The sequence below is a fragment of the Aulonocara sp. 'chitande type north' Nkhata Bay genome, linkage group LG2 (genome assembly GCF_057382095.1).
Source record: "Aulonocara sp. 'chitande type north' Nkhata Bay isolate Kocher_YH1m ecotype deep benthic linkage group LG2, A_spYH_male_GT1.1, whole genome shotgun sequence".
NCBI lineage: Eukaryota > Metazoa > Chordata > Actinopteri > Cichliformes > Cichlidae > Aulonocara > Aulonocara sp. 'chitande type north' Nkhata Bay.
The window spans coordinates 23,553,398-23,571,007 of record NC_141345.1 but is presented as its reverse complement, the minus strand read 5'-3'; the positions used below and the strand labels follow the sequence as shown (position 1 = coordinate 23,571,007).

At 43.4% G+C, this 17,610-nt stretch overlaps 1 protein-coding gene across 4 annotated transcripts in view; it reads left to right on the top strand.

Annotated features, from left to right (window-relative positions):
• Nucleotides 1-15,707, top strand: part of nexmifb (neurite extension and migration factor b) — a 52,463-nt gene extending 36,756 nt beyond the window's left edge. Inside the window, exons 2-5 of one of the 4 annotated variants that reach the window (XR_015131523.1) lie at nt 3,275-3,417; nt 8,964-13,158; nt 13,702-14,519; nt 15,495-15,707. Coding sequence is in view for 3 of the 4 variants with exons in the window: in XM_086311484.1 (XP_086167610.1) it covers nt 3,324-3,417; nt 8,964-13,158; nt 13,702-13,942 (4,530 nt within the window). In the remaining variant the exon portion in view is untranslated. Of the gene's footprint in view, nt 1-3,274; nt 3,418-8,963; nt 13,163-13,701 lie in introns of those variants that run through there. The other 3 variants (XM_086311496.1, XM_086311484.1, XM_086311504.1) reach the window with 3 other exon arrangements.
• Nucleotides 15,708-17,610: the final 1,903 nt, after the last annotated feature.

The window sequence follows — 17,610 nt, the reverse complement described above, 5'->3', positions numbered from 1 at the left end:
CAAATTTAGAAAACCTGAAAGACGAGTCCAAACTGCTTTTACTGTGTGGGTCTGTGAATACAGTATGTGATATTTTTAAAATTCATGATGTGTGTACAATTGTGTGTGTGTATTGGATTTGTGCTTCTCTGTAGTCCTACCACGTAGTGCTGCAAGCTCACGAGCTCGGGAGTATTACCATGAGTTGCGTGTGAGGCAGGTTACTCAGCCTGTCTGCAACCAGTGAACCTGCTCTGAAACCGTATACCTGCGCTGAAAACAGGAGTCGCCATTTCAGCGCTGTCTGTTTGGATCAGTGTTCCCTGTGGCACTATGCCCTCTTTGAGAGCTCCTCTGTTGGGGATCTATTCCTTAGCCCCTGACTCCATCCCTCTGTTGGCACAATGGCCCCTTTGTACCTACATATACTACTGCTGTGGGACCTTGCCTCGTAATTTTTGGCAATTATATACAATCCCACTCCATCTATCCCCCTCGTTGCCGCTTCATTGACGAGAAATGCAATTGGATCGAGGAGAAATGCGGTGAAACGGAGACCCGGGAAGAGGCTTGCAGGAATTAGATTGTGGCGCTGATAAGTTCCATATAGAGCAAGTAAACATGTTCTTATCTTGTTATCCAGCTTACACATTAACACATGGCGCGTGTGGAGGAGGGTTTAAAAGGATAAATCAAATTCTAATCATTCTGTTTGGCTTTTTCCGCTCGCTGCTCTTTGTCTCTATTTCAGTTTCTCATCGTGCAAAGGACCCCAGCCCACATGCAAGAACAATGGAGGGGGGTCAGAAGTGCTAGCTATTTTCCTACACCTGCTGAATGCTACAGAAATGAGTGCACAGTGATTATGTGCCCTAATGTGTGGTGTTTAAAGAGTGGTTTCCCGCAGCAGAGTTAAATGGTGGTGCCCTCTGTGAAGTATTAATGATGTGGATGGATGAATCAGGTCGGCACAAACCTGTTGACGGCAGCCGTGGCGCTCTCTTAAAGCTGCACCCAGACATCAGGCTTAACCGCTTGGCAAATTGGACATGCTTGTTGGCTGTAGCTCCAATTTATGTGCACTCTCTATTGCAGTTAGTCCATCTTCATTATTGAAATGGCCTCTCGTCAGGTCTTGACAGAGTGGTGGAGATGGTAAAGGGTGGAGTGCGCGTGTGGTGGTGGGGGCACATACAGAAGAATAATGTGGAAAATAAACACATTTGAAGCACTGGCGCTGGCTGGCAGAAGGGGTGTTGGGAGTGTTGTTAAATGCCTGGCTTTCATTTTCTCTCTGCTCCTCTCTCCCTCTCTCCATGTGATTGTATGTGCAGCCTCTGCCAGTGGATGTTGATGCTGATCCTCAGCCTTGGGGCTTTATCTAACACACATGCAACCGAGCATAAACACAGACACACACACACAAGCAGCTCTCAGTGCTGAACTCTAGCAGCACCTCTGTGGCTTGACCAGCATCCCAGCTGTGTGTTGTGTCACAGCCATGCTGGAGACACATTGCTCGGTGGCCACAGCCTATATTTAATAGGTTGCTGTTGTGGCTTCGCTATTCACCTCGGGATCGTTGCATTGGTGATGGCCGATAAAGCTGAGCCCAGCTCAACCGCGTCATCCCGTTTGGTGGCGATATCCGCTTCCAACTCGCGCATTGTTGCAGGCAACACGTTTATTGCCGGATGTCAAATTTCAGCTCCTCGGTGAGGCGAATTGATAGGAGATGGCCTCAAAACCATTTCGTAGCTCTGTAAATGTACACTTAAGCCCAGGCTTTGGGTATAACAGTGCTTCTCTTTGAAGAGAAGAACAGGATCTAACTGAGTCTACCTACAGGGTCCCTGTACCTGCTGCACACATGAGTAGATGTGATGGCTCATGAGGTAATTACCCACTGAGCTGGTCTGTAAGCTGAAGCAGGGGTTCCCTTCAGGTAGCGCTCTCGCTCAGGTCAGTGAACAGCTAATGACATTTAGAAGAAATAGGATGAAAGAGGTGGCAGTTGGTTGTAGTCAGCCACACACTACCTTTGTCTTATTGTCTGCCGTCTGTCTTAATCTCGCAGCCACCCTTTTCACACCACAAGGAGATCGTGTTATTAGATCCCCTCCCTGGGCTCATTTGTCATCCTGCAGCACCACTCCTCTAGAGGAGGACTGCAGGAGAGGAAAAAAGAAAACAATATAAGCAGGCAGGAGGCCACAACATCAAATGTTCGTCATTTACCAGCCCAGAGTCTCTCTTATCGCCATTATTCTTTCACAATCACAGCAGATTAATATGCTTTCTTTTTGTTGCCCCTCTTACTGTGTCTATTTTTAAAAGGCCGACAAACTTCAACCTCTCTTCTCTCCTCTACCCTTTAACATGTTATTTTGTATTACGCCGTACCCGGCCCTCGCACGCGTGTACTCTCAATCATCCCCCACCCCCACTTTTCACCATCACTTGCTACAATAAAAAGTATTGTCAGTGTTCACAGTTTGCTGTCACCGCCTCAGTCACATCTCTTTAATCTCTCCTCTTTGAGCTCCTTCAGATTTCGTGCTGCTGAGGCGCAGGAGAGGGAGAGAGTCAGCTAATTACAATAAACAAATATGCTCAGAGCCGCCTATGTAAGGTTGGCATAGGTTAACAACTCTGCTATAAATGTTAAATGAAGCTTAAAATAGGATCGTATGCCATACAGTTGCCATAGCGATCCAAGCTGCGATTCTTTGTGTACTTTCGTGGTTGGCAAAGTTTAAATTAATCTTAGACACGAATCTGTGATACGGAGAAGAAATGAGTGATTGTTTGATGCCCCAAGGGCCTGTTTGATGCCTCTATCGCGTTTGGAGCTTTTTCTTGAACCGCCACAACTTTGTTTGTCTGTGCTTAGCGTCGGTCTTTTGTTGTAATGAAATCTAATAAGATAAGATAAGATAAGATAACCTTTATTAGTCCCACACGTGGGAAATTTGTTTTGTCACAGCAGGAAGTGGACAGTGCAAAAGTTATGACGCAAAAATTAGAATACAATAAGAATAAATACAGTACACAGCTGTACAGAATAGAATAAAATAATATACTATATACAGTAGAATAAAATAGAATAAAAATATACAATAAGATAAAAATAGAATACGAATGCTATATACAACTGAGTAAAAATACAACGATGCCAGAAAAGATTATTGCACTGCCGTTGATGCCTTTCTGCCTCAGACGCATGGCGGTCGCCCTTTTTTACCGATTGCCTTCTTACTCACGTCTCTTTCTATTTCTCTTTGTCTTTCAACAGGTGGGACAGTCAAAATGATGCGTGGGTGGTGCAGCGTTGAGCCGTATTGATGGATGTGTTAACAGACAGCAGTCTCACATTGATTGTGAAGACTTCAGAACCCGAGAATCCAAATGCAGTGGAGAGCACAGGTAACTATTCAGGTATAGCTCGTTAACACAATGTTTTTTGTGTTTTTTTTAAGTAACTCACATGAATGCTAATTTTGCTCTTTATTTCTCAGCTTTAAACATTTAGAGAAACTTGGTTGCAGAAGAGAGTTTTTTTTTTAAATTTGCCCAAGAATATTTAAGCACTCATTAAAATAAACGAAAGCTTATTAACAACAGTTTCTCTCACAACACATTTAAAACTTTGAAAAGACAATTAGTATTAGCACATAGCACAGAATTAGCGTTCCTTGAATTAGCTTTTCACCCTCAGTTTTAAGCTCTTTTACAAGATATGGGGAACGTGAAACACATCCTGTGTGTTTTTTTTTTTTAATGAAAAGTGGAAAAGAATTATTAATTGAAGCTTTTTAAGCTGTTGTTAATCCTCTCTGCTTATGCTTCCACAACGCAGAAATATAAATCTATCTTTTCTCATAAAAAGCTGCAAATATAAAAGTGGGTGGAGCCATTAATTCTCTCACACACATTTATTAGCATCGTGAAAACAAAAGGTCTGCATCATTGTTTTAATAATAACTGTATTGTTATTTTATTTTCTTGTTATATTTCAGTTTTGGGCTTCTGTTTTTTTTTCTCTGCAAAATCTCAGAAACCGAAACCTTGATTAGTAATTATATATTTGCAGGAAAAAAGGTTGCAAATGCTTTGAAACTGCTACGATTTCTACACTGCGCATTGTCGTCTGAACTTCATTTACTCTACATAGTTTCACTTAACTCTTTACCCCTTGAAAGCCTACGAGGAGTAACCCTTGAAGTTCCTGTCTGACCTGAGTGGTTTCTGTCATATTTCAGGCCTGCCTATATAACGCAATGACTTGTTGGTTCCTAAGAAGTTAGTGAAGGTGGTCCCTGCCTATGCAGCTACCCTTGAAAAAACGGTCTTCAAACCACATCTTTATTGATATAAACTGAAGTGTCAAAAGTCATCATTAGACGTTGTCTAATGGGGAAAGGATTAATCAGTAACACACAAAAACATGCATTTTTGGAAGTAAGGGAATTTCAATAATACAAACTCGCCCTTATGGGGGATAGTCAGATGAGAGTCAGATGTTGTGATTAAGGAACACCTGACTCCAAAGACCGTCTGCAATTTGACGTTGGAGTGCGAGATGGAATCGAGCCTGTCTCCAAATAAAGACAAACATCTGGTTAGTGCCAAATTCTGCCCTCATGAAGAAAGAACCAACTTTCACAGGACTTTAAGAGGACTTTAGGAGGAATGTTATGAAGATGGGCATAACTGTGTCCAAGTCAAGGAATTTTAGGACTTTTGTAGCTTTCCTTGCAAATATCATACCAAGGGCACCAGAAGAGAGACAGCAAAACACCTTCGGAAAGTTATACAATTTGCTAAATTCACTTGTTCCCTGTCCACTATGAAAAACGCACACAATTATTTATGAATTAGTCCAGTTCGATTTTGTTTTTTTTACTTTTTGCAACCACATATCAATTTAGAAATCCTGGTATCTCCAAAGGGTTTACAAATGTTTTCTTCTGAAAGGTATATGAGCTACTTTTGCTGCTGCCTTATTCACAAGGGGTCTCCACAGTTGCTAGCTCCACATGTTTGATTTGGCAGAATTTTTATTTTTGTTTTGCACCAGATGCCTTTTCTGATGGAACCCAAAGGGATCTGCGTCTCTTTCCTGGATCAAACTGGAGAGCTTTCAGTGCTAGGCAAATGTGTAAGCCATTACAATATGGGGTCACTTTTCTTTTAGCTGAATAAATGGTTTTTAAAACCAAATCTAACTCAAAAGAAATCAGATAGCAGTGCAATCTCTTCCTTTTTACTGGACAATAAGCCCTACTGCTGCTGTGCATATTCAGTCATTCACCCACCACCTACTTCTCCCCATAGTTTCTACCAAGCACCACTGATCCTTCGATGAGGTTTATCTCGGTGTTTCAGCTCTGGTCAGCCTCAGTTGGAACTGAGACAGATTATCCCCAGCACTTGCCTGCTCCTTGAGAGGCAGCAAGAGGAAAAGAGAGCAAGAGAGACGAGGAGAGGTGGAATGAGAGCATTAAAAAAAATACAGGAGAGAGTAAAAGCAGCTCCATTGAGCAGGAATAGGGTAGTTCTTTGAGGAGGATGGCCATGAATCATGCCGCAGTTACTCACCACTTATTACGAACATCCTGTACTGGCCGGATTGATCCCCCCCCCCCCCCCCCCCCCACACACACACACACACACCCCACCACAACCCCCACTACCATTCACAAAATGTCATATAGTGAAGATGGAGCAAGCGGCTTCTGTGGCTGGCCTACCAGCTGGATGACTGAACGCCCCGGGTGGCTGAGCTGCAGAATGGCTAGCTCTGCATTTTACGATTGTAAAAGCCTCCATGTAATGGGGATAAGAAGCAGGAAGTTGGAAGGAAAAAAGGGTGGAAGAAGGGATGAAAAGGGGGATGGAAAAAGGAATGCTTTCTAAAAGCCATGGCAAAAGGGGAAAAGGCCATGTCAGCTGTTTTCATTTGCATTGTGTGTCATATTGTGATATCTGAAAAATGTGTTCCTTTGGCCATTCCTTTGGAGAAAATGCATGAATTTAATTTAATGTCAGTGACAGGTGTTTCTGTTATTCTTAGGCTTTTCTGCTTTCTTTGCTTTATAATGTAGCTCTAATTGGAATGTAATTAAAGAGAAAAAAGGCATACACGTGTATGCGCACGTGTGGCATCTGACACACTAATAGATAGGCACACAGGCGCCAACTAGTCTCTCCCCTCATGTCCATGACCGTGTCCCTCGGCATGGGCTTGTTACCGTGCAGAGCTGCCTGGCACAAAGCAGCCTGGGCCTACCTCAGGTGGACGAAGCCCCGAATGTTATGGCTAGAAAAAGAGATGTGTCTCGGAGAGCTCCGAGTGCTAACTGGTCTGGTCTGGTCTGGTCTAGTTTGGCAGTGATCGGGCTGTCTAGCATGGCTGGGCTTGGCAGTGTTGGGAATCAGAAGATCACCACCACCTGCCAGCAGCCGGGGTCCTTCCATATGCTCAGTGGTGAATGTCCACGCCAGATTGCATGAGCCATGTCACATCCAGCCTCGGTTTCTATTCGAAGAGCTTCTCTCCCGATAACACCATTAGAAAAGTACAGCCGTGCTTGCAGGATCTCAGAGTGTATAAAGCTTGTTTTTTCTTTTTTGCTACTCTTTCTGTAAGCTAAATATTGGATTCTGGCAGCAGCCACTATTTTGGATGTGTATCTTGTTTACATTTGCCAGCTCAGATATTGTAGTAACATTATGTTGTACCATATCAGTGAATAGGAAGCTGCCGATCCCGCCTTTGACCCCAAATGTCAAACTCGATTTGTCAGCTACAGTCATCGCTGTAAGACCCAGTGTGTGTGTGTGTGTGTGTGTGTGTGTGTGTGTGTGTGTGTGTGTGTGTGTGTGTGTGTGTGTTTGTATACCTGTCTGACTGACTGATCTGTGGCACATTCTGAACAGCTGAAGAGCTAATGGTCCAGCTGGAGACAGATGGCCTCTCGATAACACTATACCCCCAAGCCAATACTCACACTCTATCACTCTCCCTCTCATACACACACACACACACACACACACTTTCTGCCCCACTCAGCACATACAACACACACACACACACATTGGACAGGATAGATTGTTAATCCATTATAAACCCCGAGGAAACACATTTCTCAATATGAGTTTAATGTTTCACGGCAATTTTGACCAATCTTTCGGCGATATTTGGTGGCAGCTTAAGTTACACGTGAGCACAGAGGGATGAAGGAAGTTAATAACCTCTTTCCCTTTTCCTGTAACTTCCTCATTTCGGTGGCTTTGCACCTTTGTAGGGCGAGCGATAACTAATCTCTGCTTTATATTTGTCTTGTCTCTGCGTGCTGGAAATCTGCTCTGTTTACATGTAATTCACGATGAAGTGTGCTCACGAATGGAAAGCGTTTCCTTTTGTAGTCCTCCTCTTTATAGTAAGCGACCGTGTAAATTTGCTAGTATTCTATCTTAAATATAGAAAAAGGGTATCTGTCATGACTCTCCGCAGAGAACATGTGTCAGTCCCATGCTTTAGCTCTGAGGTCATTTTGGCTCACAGACTGAGAGGACCTGATGGCGAACGCCTCGCTGTGATGCTTCTGCAGCCTCTGACGAGTTGCTGCTATAACAGTTCTCTGACGATGAGAGGGAAAGAGAGGATGGATATTTCTCTAGAGGCTTTCTTCATTAAGAGTGACAGTACCGTAGTCGCATGCTTTTAGTAAGCACTGTGGCTGCTCCGGTGTGTCTGCAGGCCGCAGACCCATAGAGACCAGCTCTCAGAAATTTCATTACCTCATTAAATCACTCTCAAATCATATCCATATTCAAAGATTTACTCACCGCCAATACAGCAACGCTGAATACGGTTTGCTAAGCAGTCTTCCCCTCAAGCATTTATCACTACCTCAATAATGATTAGGCGCATCCATTCTAAAATGGGGGTTGTTGCTAGTTAACCTCTGTGAACACATTAATTGCTGTGCTAGGGTTTTCAATTTTATTTATTTTTTTCTCTCCCTGGCATCGTTTTAAAGAATATCTGGAAGGCAGCAGCTTGGGATTATAGAGGGAGGCAGGTGTGGATGGTATTGGTTATACAGTCTCCAACATATGGGCCTGTCGTGTCCCATGTGTACATACCTGCCTCCGCTGCTGTCATCTAATTATGCAGAGCAAACACAGCGATCTGCCTGCTGCTGCGAGCCACTCCTGCGAGTTTTGATTGTTACTCATCAGATGGATGTCTTCAACTGATTAAGACATTGTCACAAGTGACCTGTGGAAAATCACCAAAATCTACTTTTATTTGAGTCATTGTTTCGGTCGGTCTGTGTAATTTAATGGTATCTTGTTACTTAAAAGCTAGTAGATCTGCGTCTGCACAGAAACACTGCAGGGTGGGGGACATAAAGCAAGGTGGCTGCATTAATTTGATCTCGTATATACTGCTCGGGCAGGAACGACAACAGGCTCTTTGCATTATCACCTGCAAGCATGTGATACAATTGCTCGTTTTGTTCTGTCAAATAAGCCAATTAAAATTCTTGCAGCTCTGTATATCTTTCACTTTTGCCAGCATGCTAACATTACATAAAGGTGACTCCATTTCATCTTTGATCTTCTTTTTGTTTTAAGTGCTCTCAGAGTTTGGTGGGATTTCTTTATGGCTGTGTTGCTACTCGCCGAGTCTCAGCTTTCACATGTGAACATCAAGCAAGTAATGAGTAAGGAATTGTCCAACTTGACATTGCTAATACCTTTTATTGAATCTGGAACTAAAACTGAATTATTAATGTTTAAGGCTGGCATCATGAAATGACATTTTGAGCTCTAGGGGGTTAATTGACACTAATTGCGTCTGAGCAGCTTAGAAGAACGTCGGAGTAACTAAAAGAACAAAAACAATGTAATTTAACTTCACACTTACATTTCAAAGAGCTGAAATCTTTTTTCTTTTTTCCCCCCTGCAGGGCTATGTGAGCAGAGTAGCAATCTGAGTCTGTGCGGGCTCGTCGATGCTGCTCTCCCTCCGTCCTCGCCTCCACCTGCCGCAGAGACTTCACAACAGGCCTGCCCAGCGCATCAGAGGACCACTCCTACATCGCCAGCCCTCCCCTTGCCCCTTGGGACTGAGCCCACTCTGGGCCTAACAGTAGCCCCTTCCTCCAATGACCCTCCAACTGTGGTTCCCCATCTTCACCACACGCCCGCTCCCTCATCACTCTCTAGCCCAGCTGTAAGCTCCTGGGCGCCAACAGGAGACAACCAGAAAACGTCCCTTCCATTACCCGTTGCCCTCCCTCTATCAGCGACAATGATGGAGCCTGGCACTGTGTCTGGCCTGACGGAGGAGTGTCTTCTTCAGCCTAACCGAACTTGCCTCGGCTGCTTCATTGAAACACGTGATGCCACTGACCCTAACGCCATCCAGAACACACCCCACGACCCCACCGCCAACCCTGACACGGAGACTGGTCTAAGTGTAAGGATAGGGGATGTGAGCCGAGAGGACTTCTCTGACATCAACAACATCAGCATTCAGTGCCTGAGCCACGCGGGGGAGGCAGTGAGTCACTATGGAGAACAGCTCCTCTCTGACCAGCTACTTAGCTTTCCTCTGCCAAAAGCCCCAGGTGAGGGCAAGAGAGGGGATGCAAACAAAACAACAGGGGACTGCGATGACCCCGAAGATGATGCAACAGCTAAGAATTTGTATGAAGGACTGTTACTAGACAAGGTTAGTGGAGAAGAAGTTCTCCTGGCTAACGCCAGCCAGGACTGGGGCTACTTTGAGTCTTTTATCAGTGAGAGTAAGATGGAACTGCTGGACCTTTGTTCTAAGAATGAACTGTCGGTCAACCTCTTCTCAGAGGAAGATGTCGACAATCTGTTTGACGATGAAGACGACGATTCAACATTAAGCAGTGATGTCTGTTCGCTCAAGATTCGTTATGAGTCTTTCCAGGACAACATGAGGGAAAAAACAAATGTTCTGCAGGAAGAGACGCAGTTCAACTTCTTCCCCAGTGTCCTGGCCAACTGTGCCAAGAAAGAGGAAGGAGCAGCAGTCTTGAGGAGAACCGCGGAGGATCTTCAGCCCAAAACTGATGAACTGATCCTGGAGGGAGCACAGGAAGGAAAAGCCGGGGACTGCAGTGCTAGGAGTCCACTTGATGGTTCCCACGGCTCGCCTATGTCCACTCCCAAAGTCAGCTACCTAATGGACTTCAATTCCACAGAGGAGTCAGGGGAGTTCAGTGATGACAGCTCCTGCACTGGCTCGTCCTCAGACACCCTGCAGGAGGGAAAGTTTAAAAAGAGCCACTCAAAGAGATTCCTCAGTCCCTCGAACCCTCTCAACTATGGCTTGCGTTCCAAAAGAAAGGTTCGATACAGCGATGATTACTTATATGATGTCGACTCGCTTGAGAGTGAGAAAAATGCGGAGAAAAAGGAGAAAGCCCCTGCTGGTCAGAAAGAAGAGGAGGATGTAGACTGGTGCCCCAAAAAACGCCGGAAATCCTGCCGCAAAGAGCCACCTGTGGTCATCAAGTACATCATCATCAACAGGTTTAAAGGAGAGAGACTCATGTCAGTGAAACTGGGCAAGCTGGACCCTGTGGATGCGACTGTGAGCTTAAATGCCGACACAGTAAGCAAATATGAGACACTGGCTCCTCTGAAGCATTTCTGGCAGGAGAAGCAAAGAGAGAGACAGGAACAGCTTAAGCTGGCTGCCAGAGATAAACAACAACGCGGTTTTCATCTAAACGGACGCCACCATCGCCCTTTTAATTCTAGTCATCCCAAAAGGAAATACAAGATTGCAAACCGGCTTAAAGTTCAGAGGATTCACACTGTGGAGCAATCAGCAACAGCACAGTCCTTCCCTCTCTCTGATCGGGGCCAGGGAGGTGTCACTAAAGAAGAGGCCACCCCCACGGTAGGAGGAATAATAGCAGCCACAGGCCTCCCAGTCACATTAGACACAAACTCCATCACACACACAGTCACAGCCAAGAGCCGCTCCCAGGAGAGGGAGGAGAGGGAGGGGAGGAGATTGGGAGGAAATAAAACAGTCAGGATAAGGAAATTCAAAAGCGAAGCCAGGCTGAGGAGCAAGAAAATAAAAGAGGCAGAAGGAGAGGAGGGGAGGAGTGTGACGAATGAAACGGATGCCTGTGTCACTGCGGCACAGATTGAGGACCCCACTGCTGGGTTAGATGAGGCAGGCATTAGCTCAACTACAGTCAAACCACATTTCTCTGACAATACCGCCACCGCTCAAGCCGCTGAGGAGAAATTCCCCTTTGTTTCATCCACCTGCTCTCCTGACAAAGCTGCCTCCTCCTCAGAGGAGGTGGAGACGGGTGTCCCTGTCATCCCGGGGGGCTACCTGCAGACCCTGTTAGATGCCACAGACTCCTCAGGTGGAGCAGCTATCTCTTATTTCCCCCAGCAGTCCTCTAGGCAGCAGTATTCTCTTGGGCTGTCCCTGGAGGAGAAACAGTTTTCTTCTCTGCAGCTCGCTCAGAGCTGCGTCCTCTCGCCTCCCTCTGAGTCCGAGCTCCAGCAGTCTCCTCAGAACTGCCCCAGCTTCCCCCAGATGTGGCACCCACAGCTCTGTGCAAGTCACAGCCAGAGCTTTGGGTCTGAGACGCCCGAGACTCCCATCTTACCCAACAACTTCCCAGCTGCTGTTCCCCTGAATGACAGTCTGCCAGTGTCTAACTACAGCCAGCTGAGCCCTGAGGCTGACAGGCTGCTTTATGAGAAGAGCTACCTGAGTGAGTCTGGGCTGCAGCCCGGGGCAGATCTGCAAGTGTGTCAGTCTGCCTGCGTGGAGGGCCAGGTGCAATACCAGCGAGGGTCCCTGTGCACAGACAATGGCAGGCTCATCAGCTATGACTCAGTGGGCTCTCTGTCAGCCTCCTCCAGCAATTACAGCTCACTCAGCCTCAAGTCTTGTGAGCGAGAGGGTGAGGAGGAGGGCCGAGACAGCTTCTTAGCTCATTGCAGTCCTAAAGTGGTGATTCAGCAGAGTGTGGATGCCCTTACTCCACTCAGGGAGTCCTCAGACCTGCTGGATATCTCTAACTTCACCCCTGACAAGTTTAGGCACTCATCACTCTCAGAGCTTTCCCCTCCTGAGACCCCAAATCTGTCCCCTCAGGTTGTTGGGCGTGAGATGAAGATGGCAGGAAATGTTGGAGAATACCAGGATGTGAATGATATAAGCATGGACTGCAATAGGGAGGTAAAGTGGAACTGTGATGTCATACAGCAACAGGAGCGCACGGCAAGCGCATACCCGGTGGAGGACAACCAGTTTCCGCTACACAACTTCAACAATCAAGATGTCTTAGGTTTAGATAAAAAAGAGATGGCAGCTACAGAATTTGATGAACAGAATGGAGCGAAAAGCATAAAGTCAAAAAGGAAAGGCAGCTGCAAACAAACAGCAGGAGGACAGTGCCCGAAAAAGGTCCGGGCTCCGAGAGCCCCCAAGTCAGAGAAGGTCAAGACTCCCAAACAGAACTCTCGCTCCACCAAAAAGATAAAGGCCATGTTAGAGGGTAAAGCAGCAAAGAACCAGGCAGGTGGCACAGGCCTGACTGACAGTAGCAGCACTGGGGACTGGCCTGGCACCGGATGGTCGGAGAGTAACAGCCTGGTGGGGGATGACCAGAGAGAATTTGAGGAGCCCTCCAATATTCTGTCCAACATTGTCTCTGGCATGGCTGAGGTCCAAAGGTTCATGATGGCCTCCATTGAGCCACTGTGGAACCCCATGTCGGAGGCCTGCATGCCCTCTGAGGCCAACAGTCTCAACCTAAAGACCCTCAAAATCTTGGCAGGTACTGAGGCTGACCTGAAGAAAAAAGGAGCTGTGCTCACAGGGGCTGGGAGAGGCAGAAAGGCAGGGGGGAAAGGAGGCAAAAACCAGGCCAAATTCAACCCCTCTCATTCTTTATTCCCTCAACTTGCTCTAGGCTGTAACATGTTTGATAAACCCAACTTTATTAACCCCGGGCCTGCTCACAAAAAGCTGTACCGCCACAAGACGAGTGCAAAGTTCCCTCGGATTGAGACACTGAAGGGGAAGCGAGCTGAGAGAGACCCAAATAAGGACATAGCACTGATGACCTCTTTTGAGAAACTGAGGTAATATTTTGTTATCAGCTGCTGTTGTACCCCCTCCCCTCCCCCTCTCACTTTCCCCCACTACCTGCTCAGCCCTCCCTCCCAAACATACCTACACTGACGCTATGCCAGAGCTGCATGAGTTCTACGTTTCCCCCCTGACTACTCCCACTTCCTTTTAACCCCCTGAAGAGGAAATTAATATCTGCATGAGAAACTTCTTGTACTTTGCAAACTACCTATTGAGTGATTGTGTCAAGCTTGATTGAGATTTGAAACGACCATGGCTGCATTTTTCTTGCTTTTGTTGTTTCTGCTTTGTTTGTTCTTCTTATAGTTGTTTTTTTTCTTTCCTTTTTGTTTGATTTTTGTCTGAAAAAGAGAAATAAGCCTTGAAAAAAGTTCTGTCGCCTTTTTGAGGAACTTTGTTTTTGTATTTTCTCAGCAGAACTAGCTTCCCTGAATTACATATTTATTTCCCTTTTCCCTAAAGATGTAGCTATATACATAAATGCATTGAGTGACATCTACGCACCCCTCCTCCTCATCTGTTTTTGTATGCAGAATATGGATGTCCTGTTGTTGCTGTCCGTCATACACTGCCTGGCTCATTTCAAGAGGGAAACCTTCAATAAATGAGCCCAATTTAAGCCCGAGACATCTTAAACACGAGATGGGACCATTTTGTATTGATGACATATCAGACATTGTCTTTTCCCCCCCCTCAAAGTTGGAATGGCTACCCCTTTCCTTTTGTCAAGTTTTTGTTTTCTTCTTCTGGAGTTTAGAGGAACTGGTTATCTAAATTAACATTTTTACGCCTTGCAAATTCATAAAAGCTCCACCCTCAGAGTATTTTTGTCAATGTTGTTGTACAGGGACATGCAATATTTGCAAAAAAGAAAAAAGAAAAAAAAAGAAAAAAAGATAATTATAATCTTAAAATCATTGTGCCAAAAGTAACAATGCTGTGTAAATGACCTCTTATATATGTGTGAATATTGGCTGTTCCTCTTTTCTATCCATTGGGATATTGGCTGCTCGGGTTGGAGACTCCTTACAGAGACTTGCAACTACAGGAATTCTTTATTTGAGACTTTTCTCTCTCTTCTCTGATGAAAGGCACCAACAGCTGGCAGTGGTACACCACCACTCACTAAACCAAATCAGAAAGACTCTGAATTCTCCTCGTTTCCCCCCACTTTGTTTGCCAAATTCAATTTACCTCAACATCGCCTGGCACTGAGAAGCAACAAAAGAGAGGCAAAGGGGAGATCTGCTCTGAAGGCTACTGTAGAGGAAGGAGATGAAAAAAAAGAGAGAGAGAGCTGTTCAAATGAGCTTTCTCTGGACCAAGAAGAGTGTAGCGCAGATGTCTGAGGGTAAGCAAGAAGATGATTTGTCATTTGGGGCTGTGCCTCACTGAAAAGCTGTTTGTACTGGAAATTTAAGGCAGTAGAGATTCTGATGCGCACATCAGTCGCGAATGGACATTATTGCAGTCAATGTGAACGTGAAAGCAGTTTTCAGTACAAATAGAAACAGTAATCTTGTAAATGAAGGAAAGCATGTCTTTGCATTCACTCCATGTGGAATTTTTACTTCTATCTTACCTGAAAAAAAAAAAAGGTAATTTAAACAGTAACTTTTCTTAACATTCTCATGTAATTTATTTCATGGCGCTGCCGTATTTCAGTCTGATTATTTAGCTCATATTTCCCATAATGTCCATAATGTTTCTTTCTTTTCATTCTACTTCATTTTACATCATTGACTGTCCTGATTCATGGGTCAGAATTCTGGCAGAAAATATTGTGACCAGAAATTTAAGGCTAAATACAGGCACAAATTGAAAAGAAATATATATTATATACATTGCGTCTATCTGATCCAGCGTATTCACAGGCCATTGCTTTTAATTACTTTGGGCTCATTCACTACCTCACAGCTCTGAAATAAACATCTAGAAAGCCACTTAAAAATGAACCATACAATCACGCTTAATCAGTAATAAAATCGCTTTGATTTTATACACTAAACGAATTTCAGGAGAAATGCAGATCCAATCAAACACTTAGTATATTGTGTAGAAATATGTGAAATTAGTTTCACTGTCTTTTAAACAATGTTATCATTTTTAGCAGTAATTACATGAGACTGCATGGAGATGTACGGACAAACTGATTGACTGATTGATTGATTTTAAAACAGGCCTTGTCACAGTGGATATGGCTGTTCTGACACACAGGTTATATTAATTGATTGCTTGCATACGGCAAGAATCGTAATCAATCTTTCTGTGTCTCTTTTTTTTCTCTCTCTCCTCTCTGCCATGATCCTTTGTTTCTTTTCTATAGTGTATCAGGGTTAGGACCAAGACAAGCTGCTGATGGGAAGCTCCACATGGGCTGCAAGCCCATTTAGTCTGCCTTCTCTCATTTCTGCCTATTGTCAAATTGAATGTACTTCTCTGAGTTCATAAATTTTCTTTCTTTCTTTTTTTTCGGTTTGTTTTTAAAATGTGCCACTGTTGAGCTGCCTCATGTTAATGGTGCTAAGAAAGCTGACAATTGTTTTCTTTTCTTTACCGTTCAGTTTCGATTTCTTTATTTTCATTTTTCGGTATGTTTCATTTCACCAGTGTTAATGAAAAAAAAAAAGAAATGCAAAATAGATTAGGTTCCTAACCCTCTTTATGAATGTATATTATAATGTTATGTTTGATGTATTCACTTCATGATTCTTTGACACTGATTGGAATTACTTTTGCTCTTTTCATTAAAAGATTACCGAGCTTTATATATACTGTCTAGAGTTGTTACCAGAAGGAATCTTAATGAACTCTTGACACTACAAAATCTTGTATATTTTTTGTGTGCCAATTTGTAACATATTTTGTAAGTGTATATTTTTCTTAGAAAGTGCTGTGAAGTATTCGTGTGTGTGAGTAACCTTTTATGCGCCTCTATGGGCAGTGGAAAGGATATACAATGACAAGTTTCTGGTTTTAAAAACCAAAATATGAAAGTATCAACAGAAAACTAGAAATATTTACATTTTGTTGGGAGTTTTGTAATAAGACCATGATCTTGTTGTGAGAGTGTTGTGTTACTGTGCAAAACACAAATAAGCAAAGAAAAAAAAAGAAAACTTGGAAAAAAATATAATTTGTGAACAATTTGCTGTTTTATAGATTTTCATGTAAATTATTTGAGTATTATTTTGTTTTTTTTGTTTTGTTGTAACTGTTGCAAAGGTTTTAAATATTTGTGATCAAGCCTGTATGGTGATAATGTAATATTGGTAACTTGCTGAGTTTTGTAATAATGTTTATGGAGTAAATATACAAATTAAAATAAGATTTTGAATGCTGCTTTCTGAAGAGAGTTGGGTTGTGTTTTTTACCACCCACTTATTGCTTTTAAAAATGAGCTACATTATATTGGAGTAAATTTGCAATTCTCTGTTAGCTTCTCTAGCTTATCTGCTAGGTTTTACTAGCTTCGCTAGCTACTCTTCACTCCAGTAGGTTATTTAAATCTTATTTTAATTGAAATTAAGATTTTGAATGCTGCTTTCTAAAGACAGTTGGGTTGTGTGTGTGTTTTTTTACCACCCACCCATCGCTTTAACCAGGAACTACATCACATTAGAGTAATAAAGTAGTAGTTGTACAAATCTCGATTCTGCTGTTAGCTTCTAACAGCATCTTTAGATTATCTTCACTCTACTAGCTTTTAATTTAATTTAAATAAAATTTAAATGTATAACTTAAAACGGTATTTTTTTGAGAGTTGGGCTGTCTTTTGTTTTGTTTGTTTTTTTACTACTCACCCATTGCTTTCAAAAGGAACTACATCACATTGGAGTAAATTTACAAATCTCTAATAGCTTCTCTCCTGGCTTTTCTAGCTTAGCTTCACTCTAGTAGCTTATTTAAAGCTGATTTGAATATAGTACCCATCCATTGCTTTAACCAGGAACTACTATCATGCTGGAGTACATTTACAAATATTCACTCTACCAGCATATCTGCAAAGAGCTTCACTCCATTCAAAACACAATTAGTAAAGGTTATGATGTGGAGTATTGTGGAAAATAAAACTAATATTGCAGACACTACATGAAGATGTCAAGAGTAAAGGCCACGTAGCATTTCTTCAAAGTAAATATTCCACCTTTCCCTGTGATACTACTAAAATAACAGTGATGTGGATAAATCTGATCAATTCCATTCAGTTTGTCCGTGCCACAAAACGTGTAAATGTAAAAACAACCTTAATAATTCCAATTAGTCTTTCCCTGGTTGTTATATTGGACGATTCTTAGACAAAAGTCGTTTTAATTTCTGCACAAGTCTGGCTTTGGCTCATGTTATTTTAATGTCATATCTAATTAGCACTCAGGGTCAGGCATTGCTAGAGTGACTGCTCATCCATAACTCTGAGCTGGGCTGCTGTGGTCCACACTGCA